General features: G+C 39.4%; 2 protein-coding genes and 1 long non-coding RNA gene across 3 annotated transcripts; 1 reads left to right on the top strand and 2 right to left on the bottom strand.

Moving 5' to 3' along the window:
• Positions 1-39: 39 nt before the first annotated feature.
• On the top strand, positions 40-6,019 carry LOC130101078 (chromobox protein homolog 6-like). The gene is made up of 5 exons (XM_056266618.1): positions 40-237; positions 1,844-1,887; positions 1,971-2,036; positions 2,419-2,485; positions 4,388-6,019. Exons 1-5 carry the CDS (start codon positions 67-69, stop codon positions 5,636-5,638), a joined length of 1,599 nt encoding a protein of 532 aa, XP_056122593.1. The 5' UTR covers positions 40-66; the 3' UTR covers positions 5,639-6,019.
• Positions 6,020-10,835: 4,816 nt separating this feature from the next.
• LOC130101072 (zinc-binding protein A33-like) lies at positions 10,836-15,784 on the bottom strand. Its single transcript, XM_056266611.1, has 4 exons — positions 15,723-15,784; positions 11,506-12,068; positions 11,327-11,422; positions 10,836-11,024 (listed from the first exon to the last, which is right to left on the bottom strand). The coding sequence occupies exons 1-4, from the start codon at positions 15,748-15,750 to the stop codon at positions 10,836-10,838; spliced, it is 876 nt and encodes a 291-aa protein (XP_056122586.1). The 5' UTR covers positions 15,751-15,784.
• Positions 15,785-15,835: 51 nt separating this feature from the next.
• Positions 15,836-17,168, bottom strand: LOC130101068 (uncharacterized). The gene is made up of 4 exons (XR_008808945.1): positions 16,855-17,168; positions 16,562-16,690; positions 16,032-16,062; positions 15,836-15,917 (listed from the first exon to the last, which is right to left on the bottom strand). It is a non-coding gene; the product is annotated as an uncharacterized LOC130101068 (long non-coding RNA).
• Between the last annotated feature and the right edge of the window lie 873 nt (positions 17,169-18,041).

The raw sequence follows: 18,041 nt of genomic DNA, 5'->3' as shown, positions 1-18,041 counted from the left end.
GCAAGTTTCAATTAACTGTCGATCACTCCTTGCATGGGCCGTATTGTCAGAGAGGCGCGCGGGCGCATGTGTGTGTGTGTGTTTGTGTTTGGTTCACTCCTCCACTCCACGGCGCAGGATCTTTCCATCGCTTCCGCGGAAGAACCCGTCTCTGCTGTCCCACTGAAGATGGAGCTATCTGCGGCAGGCGACCGTGTGTTTGCCGCCGAGGCCATTCTGAAGCGCCGCGTCCGTAAGGTCAGTCTGTTTATTAAAACTCATTTTATTTCCTTTCACTGCGGCCTACAAACGCAGTAAACTTCAGCCCTGCAGACCGAGTGCAGTGAATTAAACTGCATTAGAACACCATGCTCTCTGTGCAATCATAAAGCGCTCGAGTAACCCGTGTTACGCGCATTTTGTGTATGCATTCATACGTCTGAGTTGCTTAATATTGAGCTCAGGGTGCAGTGTGTGTCTGTTTAGATTAGACTGGCGCTAGCTGGAGCGGGAGCTGGTGCTGTTAGCGCGTTAGCTTTTTTTTGTGTCTACCCGGAGTGCAAATTTTTGACAAAGGCCGGTTCGTCTGACACCCCATCGACAGCAGGCGCGATGCGACGCGACGCTACAACACTAAAAACGCTTGCACCGTAGCCTACACAACGGGTATGTTTACATTGCGTTGAAACCAACCGAACGGTATACATTTTTCGCGCGGTTGTACAGTTTCGGTCATTTATAATGGAATCTTTGCGTTCTGTATCTGTGGCGTCGCGTCGCGTAGCAACCACTAGTTTTCACGTTCAAATCGCTGTTTGTTTTTATTTTCCGTACAGCAGACGATTTTTTTTAGGTTCGGTGCGGGGGAAATTTTGGTTGTCAAATCACCAGCATCTACTGATAGTTAAAAATCCAAAAGAACTTTGTATATTGTGTTGCCTTTGATGCCCTAATGGGCATTTTATTATTATGAGAGAATAAGAATTTAAAGAAGTAGTTTGCCCTAATTTTTGTTTGTTCAAATTACTTCATCCCATGTCCTCTAAAGCCTTAAAGGGATAACTTAGTTCACCCAAAAAAGAAAATCATCCCATAATCTACTCACCCGCAAGCCATCCTAGGTGTAAATGGACTTTCTTCTTTCAGCCAAACACAATCGAGTTATATTAAAACATTTCCAGGCTCTTCCAAGCTGAATGGTTCCATTTTTTTAAGCCCCCCAAAAAGCCGATGTATGACGTAAGCGTAGCATCTGGTGAGAAGTGACGAACATCATACGCCTACGTCATACGCTGGAACTCGACTCTCTCGTGAGCGGGCGTATGGCCGTTACCGGAAGCCAGATATTTTAGTCTATAAAGTTATGGATATTTTTCTTAAATTATGGGATAATTTTCATTTTTGGGTGAAGTACCCCTTTAAAATAGCTTTGTCATATGGACAACTTCCACTCGACTCTAATAGACATGCATTTTGAAGGATGGATTGATTAATATGGTCAAAGTCCTTTTAGGCAAGTCATGCCACTCGGCAGCCATCTTTGGCGTTACGGGTTTTCCCTATATAGTTGTATTAAGGATTGATTAAGTGGCATGTCTCAATATATATAGTCTCTGATATGGCCTACTTTTTATTAGGCCGATATATTTACAGTGGTTTAAAAAATGATGGAGCATCATCTGTATAGGACAAGCTGAGTAAAGATTCTTTAAAAATATCTACTTATGTCTTCCAAAATAACAGCATGCAGGTTTATAAGGGCATGAAGGAGAGTAAATAATGACAGAATGATCTTTTTGGATTTACTATTATTTCAATGAGTTATCTTTCAGAAATGTTGGAAACTGATTTGTTATTTCCATAGGGACGGATGGAGTACTTAGTGAAATGGAAAGGATGGGCAATAAAGTGAGTTAACAGAAATATGATTCATTAGTAAAGCTTGTATGTCTAACAAGTAGTGGATGTTAAATGATCTTTATATTTTTCAGGTACAGCACATGGGAACCTGAGGAGAACATCCTAGATGAACGACTGGTTGCAGCATTTGAACAAAAGTGAGTTATTGCCTGTTGTAGTTAATGGTTTTCCCCTGATTAACAATTTTAAAGGAAACGGACAAGTTACGAAATGTTAACTCCTGCGATCATGAGAGTTAAATACGTTTGTGACCGTTGATTCCTCTATTTGAAGTGGTCTCCCAGAGTCAAAGCTAGATTGACTCTTTCCTGCATACCCACAGGAAGCAGTCTCGAGACATCTCTATCCACATCACATGAATACTTGAGTCTCACATCTGAAGTAAAACTTTTGTAGTCATGCTTTATGCTCAGAGGAAGTTTGTTGTTCTTAAAGCTGAAACTGGCACAACCACTCACTATATAAGTTCAAACACTGACATAATCACAAACCCTTTGATCAACTCGTCTTTTTACTCAGAGAGCGAGAGCAAGAGATGTACGGACCTAAAAAGAGAGGCCCGAAACCTAAAACGCTGCTTCTAAAGGTACGTCAGCAGCAATACCAACTGCCATGGAAATAAATGTGTTTTGTGGTGTCATTTAGTGAATTTGTTTTGTAAATATGCTTTTAAAATATTTTAAAGTATAGTTCACCCCAAAAATAATAGTTCTCATCATTTACTTACTCTCATGTTCCAAACCTATAAGACTTTCATTCATCTTCGAAACACAAATGAAGATATTTTTAATGAAACCTGAGAGATTTCTGTCCCTCCATTGAAAGTCCATGCAACCAAAACTTTGACGCTTCAAAAGGTTCATAAAAACATTGTAAAAGAATATCATATAAATTGAGCAGTTTAAGTCTTTTTGCTTGCTGTATGATGAACAGATTTAAATTAGGCTTTTATTCATATATAAACATTGTTCATAAGTAGAGTACATCAAATATGACAAAATTAGCGATGTCACGATACCAAAAATCTAGGATTTGGTACCAATACCACCAAAAGTACAGAATACTCAATACCACAGTAAAAAATAATAATAAAAAAAAAACCAAAACAATAATACTAAAACAATGTACTTGTGTTTATATGAGGTAATTTGTTGCAATAGTCAGTAATAAAACAAAAGAATAAGCACATTAGAAGCAGTAGCATAAATATATACAATAATAAAGAAAAGATACAAATTAAACAATGCTGTATATTTTTTCAGGTGGGTCTAACAGTAGTATTCAGGTAAACATACCACAGAAATGGAATAATCAAATATAAAACAACTCTGCATAGTCATAACAGTACAAGTTAAATATAGATTAATCCTTATTAAAGCTTTTCTTTTGTTTTTTGATTATCATTAATAATAGAGACAGCCAATATTAGACAGTAGAAGGATTTAAAGGCTGCTGCCACTAAGACCTAATGAACGGAGACAATATGCTGTTCACATTCACATAACCGACGCGAATATTCGCCAAATATTCATTTACACATACATTTAGACATAACTGTATGTGTATTTGAGCATTTATGTGTAATAAAGCCGCAAAAATCTGACACTCATAAGAGGTGTGTGCGCTTTGGTTGAGAGTGTACTGACTGAAGAACATCTCTCTGAGAGCTCGCGAGTACTTTATAGTTTAAAATCGCTTGAATTTATAAATTGGCATGATATAAAACACTGTGTATGCTAAACTCTTGTATTGCACCGTGCAGCTTGCTTGCAGAGCAAAATCAATGTGGATACTATGAAGCTATTTGCGCATTTTAAAATAGAGAGAGAAGACGCAGTACCGCTGAGTCACTAACATTGTTTGTGAAATTACATCTCTCAGAAAGTTTTTAAATTACTGATTTGCTCTGATTATCTGTTTGGGTTCCACCTACATGCTGTAGTGCATAAATGTTTGGGACCATTGGTACTGTAGAAAAACATGAACGTCAGGATTTTAAAATGTTGATACCGACTTGATACCAAAGTATCGGTTATCATGACATCCCTAGCTCAAATGTACACAGTAAAATATATATATATTGTAAATAAAAGAAAGATTATTGTGCATTTTACAAGAAAATACTCTTTCTTTTTAATAAATTGTGAAATTTACTACCAATTTCTGAGTGATTTTTTTCTACACCAAATATTTTCAGTGTACTTGCTTTACGTGCAAGAACAAAATCATTGGTTCTTGATAAAAGCCTAAACGTATTTACATGACACGTGAGAACAAACCTCATTGGTTCTTGCGTGTCAAGCAAGTGCAGTTTTGCTTTAATGGACTTCATAGCGGGGCAGAAATCTCTCAGGTTTCATTTGTGTTTCAAAGATGAACGAAAGTCTTATTGGTTTGCAATGACATAAGGGTGAGGTAATAAGGTGACATAAGGTTTAACTAACTCTTTTAAAAGTGAATAATTTTCGACTTTTTCCCAATTATTTAGTCAAGAGCGCAGGCTGCAGACACTTCCCCAAGAGTCCCGGAGTTCAAGCATAGTCGTCCTCAGCTGCATTCCAAGCTTCCTCCACCCTTAGCTGCACCTTCCTACACCCCAACTGCCCCATCTAATGCTAAACTACAGTCGGGCGCTGCTCAGCCCAAACTCAAAAAAGACATTCACCGCTGCCATCGCATGGCACGCCGCCCCTTGCCCCGCCTGGATCAAACAGTCGGTCCCTCCGGTCCTTTTTCGTCCCGTCCAACAGTCAGTCCCTTTTCGGAAACGGTCCGTATTCTCAATCGAAAAGTCAAACCCAGGGAAGTGAAAAAGGGACGGGTCATTCTGAACCTCAAAGTGGTTGACAAGGCTGGGAATGGCGGAGTTGCTAATAGTAGAAGGACACACATGCCCGCTTCCCAGCAGTCCCATTTTGGGCGGCAAAAAATTCCATCCCGGAACAGGGTGATTGGTAAAAACAGGCGGTTTGGAGAAGTGTCCTACCGAGGAATCCAGCCTCCAATTAGGAGTTCTGGGTTTCCTGTTTTCGGAAAACTCTTCGATTCTCACTCTCTGAGCAATGCAGACAACCAGACTCAAAGTGGAGAGAGTCGCAACAACACAAACAATCTCTCTTCCTCCAAAAGTTCAAAGGTCCTGGACGTGTCCAAAGGTCAGACTCTCAATGATGAACTGCCTCCGTCAAACTCGAGCTCTGAAGTTTCAGACGGCGAGCCACCCTCTCCGCGACAAACCCAATTCCAGCATTCCTCATTACCACCCAAAACCTCTGCAACCAACGCCCAAGATCCTGCCCTTCACAAAGTGGGCGCTCAACCCGTGGCATCCAAAAACAGCTCGGGTCCTTCTGCTCTTCCATCCTCTCCTATGTTTTCCTCCTCGTCCTCTGCGTCGTCATCCTCAGAAGACAACGAACACATCCTGGACCTCTCCGTACCTAATGAAATGGACAGGCGATTGCGGCGACGGCATCCCTTCTCTGGCCGTCGGCAGCTCAAGGTCCCAGAGGTTCCCGTGTCAGAGGAGCCGTCGGAGGAAGAAGATTTGGACTGGCATCCTGACATGACATCCCGATGTGCCAATGTGGTCGTTACGGATATCACAGCTAACCTCCTCACCGTAACCATCAAGGAGTTCTGTCATCCACCATCCGCTACCTCTCCTCCCTGCTACCCCAAAAATATATCAGCTCAACACAACACACAACAGCCAAAGCATCCCCCTAACAAAACATGAGTGCAGACAACACCGATACGGCCTCCTCTAGCCTTCAAAAGGGATGTTAGGAGGTGTGTTAGTAGATTGTTTACAGTTTCAGCTGCCTTTGTTAAGAGATGTGGCCAAGCTGTCCACTCTACAACACTGTGCCATGACTTTTATAACCATGAAAGAATGTCTCTGATGAAGGTTTTTTGGCTCATTGTGTTCATTCTGAACACATCGACTTTTCTAAGCAGATTAACTCACCAATGGCTTCTTTAAAGATGTGCCAATCAATTTCCTTTATGCTATTTATTCCATAAGTCACAACTGATTGAGTTGTACCATTCAAAAGTTTGGGGTTGGTAAGATTTTTGTAAGATTTTTGTCTCTTAGGCAAAAAAATATAGAAAAAAAGTACAAATCTGTACAAATATACATAAATCTGTATTTATGATTAAAATTATTGCTGTGATGTCAAAGTTGAATTTTCAGCATCATTACTCCGGTCTTCAGTGTCACGTGATCCTTCAGAGATCATTTTAATGATGTTTTGCTGCTCAAGAAACATTTATCAATGATGAAAACAGTTGTGCTGCTCAATATATTTGTAAAAACTGTGAAGAAACTTTTTATTCAAGATTCTTTGATGAATAGAAAGTTCAAAAGAACAGCATTTATTTGAAATACATTACGTTACAACGTAAACGTCTTTACTGTCACTTTTAATCAATTTAATACATCCTTGCAAGTATGTATTTATTTTTACAAATCGTACCAATCCCAAACTTTTGCATGTTTATATTAAATATATACACACACACACACACAAGTATTAATTGCGTCTTATTCAAACTAAAACTGCAGCATTTTCGATCATTTCTGTGAGTGAATGTATTATGTATAGCATCACAAACATTGAAATGTGCTGTAAACCGCAATTGAGGGCTCAATTTTAATATATTTTTTTAGTTATGCATTCACAATATTATATAGAGTCCAAATTGATCAAAATATGAGCAAGAATTCACTTTGGGGAGTAAATAACCAGTTGTCCAATAATTTCTTAGGAATAGCAACATAATACATATTTTAAATGTTAGTGTAATGCAACCCAAGAAACGATAGTCATATCTTCGCCCGAGTTTTTCTTATGTTGTCCTAATAATGACAACGAAAGTGGTGACATTCCAACCCAATATCACGGCAATTTGTATGTTTTTTTTTTTACGAGGTGGCTAATTTGTACGAAATCGTACGACCTCATTTGTACGATTTCATATGATTTTTCAAAAAGTGCCATCAGGAAGGACCACCCCTAACCATGCCCTTAAACCTACCCATCACTGGGGTCTAGACAAATTGTACGAAAACGTACGAGTGAGGTCGTACGAATTAGCCACCTCGTAAAATACGTACGATTTGCTGTGAGATTGTGTTGGACATTCCTGGCGTTAAACCACCGATACATTGTTTTTGTGAGATTACCTGCAGTAAATATTCCAGAGGAAAACAACTAAATAAAATTCCTTTGCTGGTGTATTTCTTATAAAAAATATTTATTGCCAAAAAAGTTCCTCAATTCTCCTGTCATTGCGGCACAAAGTTAATATTTGACCCTGGTTATTTTTAGTTAAGCTTTGGCATATGGCAGGATTCCTGATACAAGCACCTTCAGCTTTAAGGGTCCCCACAGCCAGTACCTTCATTATGAAGCAGAATAACACAACCATGTCAAACGTGTATGTTTTATCTCAGTGTTTATGCCTGACAAGTGTTTATAGTGCTGTCTTACCCATTTTACCTTTCACAGAGGTTGCCAGAAAACAGTAATAAAAAGGGAGGGAGACTGAAAAATAGGAAGTTGTGTTGTTGCTAAGCTGAAATGCAGTGATAATTGCCAGAGATTCAACTACAGGAATCTAAGCCAGCAAGCCATGTGTTCCTTCTCTGCTGTTTTCTAGACTTTCCTCTTAAATTTGGCTTAAAATCAAAGAAAGGGAGCAGTACTTGTTTTGAAAACTAGCTGTTAATTGATGAACTCGTTCAAGAAACATTAACTGTTATTTAATGACTAGCGTGTTCATGCTAATGTTGTTTTATTTTTGCCCTGTTAAAGACATTTGTTCAGGAACAGCTATTTTGCTTCTCACTGAAGTGTTCTTTTGTAGTAGTTCTTTTGATTGTGCTGCAAAAAGCTTTGAGTTAAAGTCAATAAGGTCAACTATCACTCTCACTTGGAACGTGAGGAATCACTTTAGTATCATCCCGGTCTCTCTTTATCAGCAGGGATTGAAAAATCTCAACAGAGAGCGAGTGTGAAGTCTGTCACTTTGAATCCAGATTTGCGTAGACTTTGGTGAAGGGCATTCTGGGAAAAGCAAGCTTTTGATCTAGTCCTGACGTGGTTGGAACGGTCTCTACCCTCCAGTTAGGTTTTAATGAGAGCTAAAGTTTAAGCCCCATGAGCTTTGGTCTTGATGCAAGCCAGTGTCAGTTTTTAAATAAGAAAAGGCACAGGCGAAACGCACTGGCCTGTTGAAGTGAATGGTGATGTCATTGATATGGGAACTTTTGCTGTGGCCAAATACAATGTTTGGGGTTTGGGTCTTTGCTTAGTCATAAAATTAGCTCATAGTGCAGTTTCTCTTACGTTCTTGGCGTGCCTTGTTCTTAATGTCCAACAAGCCTTTTATATTTCTTATTTAAAAATTGAGACTTGATTGATTGAGTGTTTTGTTTTCTATTGCTTTTGAATATCCATTTATGTCATCAGAGATCAAGCACTCAGTCCTGCTTTCTGCAGCTTTGTGGTTTGCACCAACATTGTTGGTCCTAAATCCCTGATATTTGCTGCAAACACTGGATATTCTGCCCCCTGTGACCTCCCCTGTAATCCCACTTAACCAGAACTTCAGGACTTGTGTAGGGATGGGGTCAGAATCAAGATTTCCTCTCAAAATCCCTATCTGGACCGCTCCGAGTTCACGGCATCATTCTGTTTATCCCACTTAATCCTGACTCTCGTTATTCTTCCACATTTGTCGAAGGTTTATCTCAAACCTCCATGATGAGGATGATTTAAGGACACATTCTCTCATTGACCTGTAAAGAAATTGATTTGTATTGTAATGAAGTTGTTTGTTCAGCCATATTGTTTTTCCCCCCAAAATGGCAAGTTTGAGGAATTGCAAACTCCTCGGCACTTAGAATGCATGTTTTCAAGTCGTATTTAAACAGATCAAACTGTAATGCACTCGTGCCTTTGTGCAAAGGAAGAGTTTTTGAATATGTAAATATTTTCAAAAGGATCATGCATAGTTCTTCTTTTTTTTTATGTGATTCTTTTGAAGAAAGTTTGAATTTAAGGAATTAATTTTAGTTCTGGTTTCATGTACTTCCGAATGTATGTATTTTCCATTACTTTTACATACAAATCATTGTGTTTAACTTTTTATTATGTGGCCTTGACAAAGCCAGTAATATTATCCTGTACACAGACACTTAGGTTAATTCCTAAAAGGGTGTTCAAGTTACATCCATCAAACACAGTCACTTCTTTTCTAATTGTTTGGACTTCCCAGGAAATTTTCTGACTGTAATTCCTGAGCTTTAAAGCTGTGTTAACCAAACATATTAGAATTGGCTATAGTAGTGGCCTAGCTAAGACTTGAACTTCAAGCGAACCTTCAAACGTTCAGGCTCAACTTTCTCCAGCCGACATTCAAAGTTTCTCTTGAAGACAAGTCATTATTTACATTTGCTGTCTTGTGCAACCAGGTCTGTAGCGTTAGCAGTGTTAAGCACACAGAACATGTGCAAATCATTAATGCCCTGACTGTTTGAGAACAAGCCCTTAAACTGTGTTCAGGAGATCAGCTCCACACTTCTGCACTGTGTAACTTCTGAACCATTCTGTGCAGTTTTGACATTTTTCTGGCTTCAGTCTGTGTGTGTGTGAGAGAGAGAGAGAGACAGAGATAAGAGAGATGAGAGAGACCTGTATAAGTTCTGGAATTTGACACTCCATCATCTTAATCACAAATTAAATGTAAATATTTATTGTGGGTCCCCCCTCTAAGTCTGAAAGCTTGTTAGCCAATTTTATTTATTGATTTTAATTTCCTCTAATTTGTTAATTTTGTTGTAAATATTTACTTTATGTGTGATTTGTATTTTGTACTGGCCATAGCAGAATTATAATTATTTTTCATTGCTTTATGTATTGTGTACAGATTTGTAACTGAAGTGTTGAAAACCATGATAATTTTTGTATCGTCTTTGAAGTAGAAGTGTAGCTAAGCTCACTGGCCCTGTTTTAATAAAGGAATTGCATTTGTGATTTTGCAAATTACGTGTCATGTGTAGTTTTTATATTTATACTTTTGTGGTTTATAGTCAAATCCTATTCAATTGTAATTTTTCACTGATCTTTTCAGTATTTGAGTAATTTTAGATGCACCTTAAAAACCTCTTATGTCTCAGTAATGTCAGCAGCATCAAGGCAGTATCCATTTGTGTATACTGACTGGCAATACAAACCAATACAGTTAACAAGTGTTCCTCAGTGAAAAGGAATGTATTCTTGTATTCTTAAATTTGTACAAAAATACAAAGTTTTGTAGTTTACACAGACATGATGATGGTATCGTTATCAAAGATTTGCACTTTGAAACCCATTTTCAAAAGTTAGCATTTTCAGGCCCCCAAAAAAGGTTTTCCGTATTTATTTTAAAACGATGTTGTGTAAATGGCCCCTCAGATTGCTCGAGGCAAGTTTCTCTGTAGTGATGGAATGTGAAACCTAGTGGTTGAAGTATTTATTACTTCAATGAGCTCATTGTTTCTTCCTTAAATTATTACATTGTTTAAATTAATCAATTTTTCGCTAACAGTGATATTGTATATGTACATTTCTGAAATAAATACATAACTTAGACAGTCACCTCTGATAACAGATCACTCAGATCACTTGTGCATTTTCTGTAAAGCTGCTTTGAAACGACGTGTATTGTGAAAAGCGCTATACAAATAAATGTGAATCGAATTGAATATCACAATCATGCAGTTGATCTGAATATCAGAATCGCATCTATGACACTCGTGGCTACAGTCAAATCACATATTCAGAACAAAAGCACTCTCGCTCTTGTGATATTGCTCAAGTATGTTATTTTTTATTTATATTTCTGATTTATATAAAAGTCATTTTGGTTTTCATATATGTGTACATTCAATTGATAGGTGAGATGATCAGTGGGGCTGAGTTTTTACCATCTTTGTTTAGTGATGGGAAAAAATATGGAAAGAGTTTCTCAGTGAAGGTCTGGCCAGTGAAAGAGTAGTTATGAGACCTTGACTTCATGTCATAAAAAGAGACCAGACCTCCCTCATAATCCACAAACACTCCCACCTTCTGTGCCTTCACCCTCAGAGAGAATAAAACCTCTCATAAAAGACTATTAGTTCTATATGTATTGAAGATACACTATATGGACGAAACTGTTGGGACACACCTCTTAATTCTTCAATTCAGGTGTTTAAATCAGACCCATTACCACAGGTTTATAAAATCAAGCACCTAGCCATTTACAAACATATATATAAAAAAATTCTAAAGCCGCGTTTCCACCAAAATTACCCGGAACAATTTGTCCCAGGTACTCCTCCCACTGAATTAATTGTAATTCAGAACCTTGCAAATGTCCGATTATTTAAACTCACTTTTCTGAGTTCTGCTGAGTGTTTGATATCTTGAATCTTCTTCATTCTGTCCTGGATAATCTGCTGCACTTCTGTTTGTATCTTCATCACTTGAGTCTATAAACACAGATAAACACACATTTTATCACTCATATATTTATTGTTAATATGTTTTGTTATTTGTTGTAACTCCTGCCTGCCTTCTTCTCCTCGCTCTCCTCCTCCAGAGGAACAGTGTTGTGAGTCTTGTGGTCTCCATCAGTGCAGAACAGACACACAAACGTCTGATCATCTCTACAGAACATCTCCAGAGGTCTCTCGTGTTTCTGGCATATATAGTCTTCCAGATTTTCTACAGTGTTTATCAATTTGTGTTTTTTTAATCGTGGGACTCTCTGATGAGGCTCCAGGTGAGTCTCGCAGTAAGAGCTCTGACATATCAGGCAGGACTTCAGGGCTTTCAGCTTTCTTTCATCACAGATGTCACAGAGAACATCAGGTTTTGTCAGACAGGACTTTTCTTTAAAGAGCTGTACGACCCGCCTAAGTGCTGTGTTGATCTTGAGGTCGGGTCTTTTATTAAATGTTTCTTTACAGAGTGGACAGCAGCAGGCCTCACTCTTGTCCCAGCACTGGTTCAGGCAGCTCTTACAGAAGTTGTGTCCACACGGGATGGTGGGGATGGTGACCGGATCGGTGAACACATCTAGACACACAGAACACTGTAGCTCTTCAGTTAGAGGATCACTGGAGAATGTCAGGCCTGAAAAGAAGACAAATGAAGATAAGATTGCTAGAATTAGATAAAGGCGCTGAACATGCCGAAGCTGCACTCACTCAGGGCGGCTGTTCTCACTGCGAGAACATGCTGCTCTCCGTTCTGCGCTAGCAGCTAGCTCTCTTTACGTCAGAGAGCGACCCCGCCCCTGGTGCCCTCCCGTTTCCAGCCCTACTCGAGCCTCGGAGGAAGAAACGGCGGGGTCAGAGGATGAATGAGCGCTCGGAGGCGAGCAAGCTCACGCCGGACCAGCGGCCCTCCCTCGAAGCGGCTGGCCTTGTCTCTTTCGGGGGATCGGTGGAGGACATTAATGACAGTTTGTCAGTGGTGGCGTCTGAGGGCGAGGATTGGTCGGGCTCAACTGTTGTCAGTATTCACTGGCTGGTGCTCAGCTTGGAACCTAGACCCATGTTCACCAAGAGCTGCTGGACGCGGGCCGGACCCCCTCCACGCTTAAAGTGTATGTGGCGGCCATAGCAGCCCTCCTTGTTCCTGTGGCCGGGCAATCTTTAGGGAAAAGCAAAGGGGCCAGGAGGCTTAACCCGCCTCGACCTCCCTCTATCCCCACCTGGGACCTATCTATGGTCCTCAGGACTCTTAAGGGACCCCCTTTCGAGCCGCTTCAGTCGGCTGACTTAAAGCCACTTTTGCTCAAGACCGCACTCCTGCTAGCCCTAGCATCGGTCAAGCGAGTAGGCGATTTACAAGCGCTCTCCATGAACCCTTCCTCCCTTGAGTTTGGGCCCAACGACTTCAGAGTCGTCCTCAAACCAAGACATGGTTATGTACCCAAGGTGCTCTCGACTCCGTTCAGAGCCCAGGTTATTTCACTATCGGCTCTTCCCCCATCGGAAGACGATAGAGACTTGAATCTACTCTTCCCTGTCAGGGCGCTCAGAGTCTATTTAGAGCATTCTGCCCCGTTCAGGCAGTCGGAACAGCTCTTTGTATGCTTCGGTGGCCGCACCAAAGGGTCCCCGGTCACGAAGCAGAGATTATCACGATGGATAGTAGATGTTATCTCTTTAGCCTACACTTCAATGGGCCTCCAATGCCCCATAGGCGTCAGGGCTCATTCCACAAGGGGCATGGCTTCTTCATGGACATGGTCCAGTTGTTTACAAATTGAAGACATTTGTGCGGCGGCCGGCTGGTCTTCGCCGTCCACATTTGTAAGATTTTACAACTTGGAAGTGCCAGCCCTGCAGGCACGAGTCCTTTCTATATAGAAGGTATTGGCACCTGTTGGGCCCAAGCCTCTACATATCCCTTCGAGGGCCCCATCTCATCCGGTCCCCGTTGGATTCTGACTTTAGGTCTACTATAAGTCTCGGGCTTCTCAGCTCCAGGCGGTAGTCAGAGCGAAGTCATCAGCTAATAGCACAGTGTTTTAAAATGGGTTCCCATAGCGTATAGCTATGCAATAGGAGTGAACCGTTCTCGAAAGGGAACGTACTCGGTTACTAACGTAACCTTGGTTCCCTGAGAGATAAGGGAACGCTGCATGTCCAGGTGCTGTCGCTTCAGTCGATTTAACCTGATTCCTATGGCGAAATAGGCCGCTTATATAGTCAGCAGCCACGCCCATTTGGGCGCGCTTCGACGGGAAGCGCCCTGATAGGTTTGTGCATCCTCGCTGCAGTGACACACCTGAATAAAAGGCTCATTATGCGGGTCATTGTCTTCTCAGGTGTGAATCAGAGCATTATTCATGATCATTCACGCCCCCATGCATATTGCCTTTCCAAACAAAACGTGTCTTACAAAGTTTAAATCAATGTATTGTTTTGTGTAAATCATTAGGCAGGATGATTTTCAGATCATTTTGAAGCAAAAACTCTAGGCGACAACATCCATACCAAAAGTCTTGTGGACACATATTTAGTATGTGTTTTGTGGCCTTATTTCAGAAACTTAAATTTTTTGTTTTTTCAAAACATTCTGTACATGTTGCTCACATATCAGTTTGTGCTAAATAGAGTGTAATTACACCTTTGCCATTAATATGTTTATAAGCAACTGAAAAAAGCACAAGGCATATCAGGGCATGTCTACGGTGGCCGAGACAGCTCAACGCGCTGCAACTGAAGCAAACACATGCAAATGAAGAAAAACGCATGCAAATAGAAAAAAACACATGCAAATAGAAAAACACGCGTGCAAATAAAAAAAAAACACCTGCAAATAAAAAAAACATCTTCATCAGTTTCACAACACACGTGTGCTCCAAATAAGGAAACGCGCTACAAAAGTTCACAACACAACCAAATACAGAAAACGCGCTGCAAATAACACAGACCACAACGGAAATGTTTCCAGGGGAACCAAATAAGTGACGAACCCGGCTGAGACGTGCTTATTGCTCGTGAGCTTCCCTGTGCCATACTCCCTTCGAAGGGCAGATTGCAGAGCCCTTAAAGTGGGACTGTGGAGGGAGCAGGGCTCTAGTGTGCTGTTATGTAGCCGTGTGGAGCGCACTTGATGAAGGGAGCAACTAAAGACAACGTAATTTCCTCATTATTTTCACCTGGGATGTTCCCATGACAACGCAGCACGGTGTCCATCAGCTGGTCTTACAACAGAAATATAATGCTGTTGACATAACGGATGCAAATACATTTTTATTTTTATTTTACAAAAAAGCTGTTAAAATATGTGTTATATATCTGTGTGTCTCAACTTTAAAATTTTGGACCCTACATTAGGCTACCTAACATTTCTTACGAAACTTTTCTTTATGAAAATGTAATAACATGAAACAATTTGTACAGTGTAACTGATCTATAGATAAATATCTTTCCTTCATGTTTTTCTTCTTTATCTTTTTTATTTATTTATTTTAGTTTCCAGCTCATTGTTCTTTTCTCGTTTGTATTCTGATGACATTGAACATATTGTTAATACATTTTGTACATTGTATACAAGTTGTATGTCATAAAAAAATGTAATCTCTGTATGTTTTGCACAAACAAATAAATAAATAAATAAACAAATAAATAAAGTATAATTTTAAGCTGTAAGCACCAGCACGCATAGATTTATGGATATCTATGCCAGCACGTCCCAGCCGGGTTCGTCACATATTTGGTTCCCCTGGAAACATTTCCGTTGTGCTCTGTGTTATTTGCAGCATGTGTCTGTATTTGGTGTTGTTGTGAGTATTTGGAGCACACGTGTGTTGTGAAACTGATGAAGATGTTTTCTTAATTTGCGAGTGTTTTTTTTATTTGCACGCGGGTTTTTTTCTATTTGCATGCGTTTTATTTTATTTGCATGTGTTTTTTTCTATTTGCACGCGTTTTTTTCTATTTGCATGTGTTTTCTTCTATTTGCATGTGTTTTCTTCAGTTGCAGCGCGTTGAGCTCTCTCGGCCACCGTACATGTCAAAACATCTCAAGGACCCCAAAAACACCTTAGACCCCAGAGGGTTAAGAGAGCTGTGCATAAACAAATGCACACAAACCTCAATGCTGTTCATCTGAGGTTGTAATTACCAGATTTTTGTTTATTATGTCCTGATACGTAAAACCATAGGATTAAAAAAGGTGTACTTTCATTTTCACATGACTGAATTTCACCAACATACAGTATATTAATATTTGTAGTAATGATTTTTTTAAATGTGTCCACGCACTCACCTGTGGCAAAGCGACATTTGTGTAGCATGCCAGATTTAGAAACGCAGGTAACAGGTAGGGTAGGATCAAACACAATCAAGTCATCATCATCATCATCCTCATCAACATCATCCTCCTCTTCATCATCATCATCCTCCTCCTCTTCAACATCATCATCATCCTCCTCTTCAACATCATCATCACTGCCACTTGATTCTACAACAAATGCACAAACACTCAGGAAACAGAATATAAAGAATACTGAAATTTACTCATAATTGTTGATATTAATGAGCATTTTGTCTCGTTACAGGTCACTATCATACTGACCAGAGGTGTAAGGGAGTAGCTGTTGCCAGCTCTGTGAAAACAGAACAGATGCAGGCATGTCAGTGATGAGGAACACAGGAAAAGATCCCTAAACCCTGTTTAGCTGAGAATCTCGGTTTCACAGACAAGGCTTAAATCTAGTCCCTGACTAAAATGCATGTTTGAGCTGTTTTAACTGAAAGCGGCTTTCACTGACATATTAAAATATGTCATTGCCAGTGTTTTGTCTCACGATTCACACCAGTAATGTTTTTTTTCTAAGGCATGTTTATTAAAGCTTTTTAAATGTCCTAATTGAATTAAGGCCTAATCCTGGCTTAATTTAAACCCTGTCTGTGAAACCAGGCCTAGGTGTTACATTTTGCAACATATAAACACACATATATGTGCTTTGATTTAATTTTCAATTTAATTTTGTATTTTAGTTTTGTTAACTGTATTTCAGGGAACTGTTAATTCACATTCTGAATGCTAATTATATTTGTACTTAAAGAGTGCAGAGTGCATTAGTTGAAGCTGTTCTTATGCACCTGTGTGAGTTTCTGGAGTGGAATCCCATTGTAATGGATGCTGGTCTTCCACTTTTTGTTCCTTTCCTTCAAACCTTTCAAACTCACTGGGCTTGAACCACTGGCCTTCGCTTAAAATCCACTTCTGCTCTACAGACAGAGAAGTTGATGTACAGTTTATTCAACCACTATACTGGAATCAATATTTTTAGTAATTATAGTAATATAATAATTTAGTAATTATAGTAATATATATATAGTAATATTTTAGTAATATCAATATTTCTATAATTGCATTAAGTATCCGCACCTACCTTTATTATATTTCTCCACATAAAAGATACCTTTTTTATCCCCACATGTGACAGGAAGTTCACATTTGTTTTTAGATTTTTGTCTCAAATACTGGCTGGAGTCTGAAACGAAGGACACATGTCAGGCATGAATGGAGCTTTAAATCAAACTCATTACAGACAGTGTTTGTTTGTTTTGTTTGTTTGTTTACTTTTATTGCCCCCTTCGGGGAAACTAATTTTGCAGCAAAAGGTAATAGACATACAGACAATACACACACAAAAAACACAATACATAATACACATCGCACACATCATAGTTCATATAAAAAACACAAAAACACCTCCTATGAAGAGTCCAATAGACCAACAGCCACCGAAAAAAAAAAAAAACTTAAATCGTTTTGTTCTTCCTCCTGTCACCCTAAAACGACGCCCAGAAGGCAACAATTGACATTCTTTAAATAAGGGATGATCAAAATTTTGTAAAATTGAATGTGCCTTATTCAAAACCTGTATATAAATAGGGACTTTAAGCAACAGCCTCTGGTGGAACGGCAACGGCATTCTGTCGTTCTATTGCGCATGTGCGGCATTAACTGCTACTTCGCGACGTTCTACTGTAACCATCTACAACGGGAGAACAGCTGATTTGCCGTAGTCGTTACTACGTGACAGATTAAGAAAGTTAATGTTATGTTTTAGGTTATGTGGCATTATAATCGTTTCTGTATATCATTAAATGCCCAAATCAACCCTTCTCTTACTTTTTAAAATCAGTTTATTTTTTGTATTGTGTCTGATTGTTAAATTATCCCCTATGCCGTCCTCTTTACTGTTGCTTAGTGATTTTTGCGCTCTTTAGCTACGGCAGTTAACCGTTTACTTCCGGCTGCCGTTGCCGTTCTATCAGCAGCTGTTGCTTAAAGTCCCTCAATAGGCTGGATTTGACTTATAACTTTTCCTGCAACCTTAACAAGACTATTTAGCCAATTTCTATTTGTCAAAGTTAAGTTGCCAAACCAAGCTACAATACAAAAGAAAAAAAAAAACTGATTCAACAAAAGACTTATAAAATAAAGTCATCATCTTAGAGCATACAATGAATATTTCCATCTTCCTTAAAGGGGTCATATAATGCCATTTTTGTACAAGCTAATATGATTCTTTAGAGTCTAAATTAAAACTTTGTAATATACTTTAATTAA

Source organism: Rhinichthys klamathensis, unplaced genomic scaffold (assembly GCF_029890125.1).
Source record: "Rhinichthys klamathensis goyatoka isolate OS25496 unplaced genomic scaffold, OSU_Roscu_1.1 h1tg000251l_1, whole genome shotgun sequence".
NCBI classification, from domain to species: domain Eukaryota; kingdom Metazoa; phylum Chordata; class Actinopteri; order Cypriniformes; family Leuciscidae; genus Rhinichthys; species Rhinichthys klamathensis.
The sequence above is the reverse complement of the archived record's forward strand: the minus strand, read 5'-3'. Positions and strand labels throughout refer to the sequence as shown.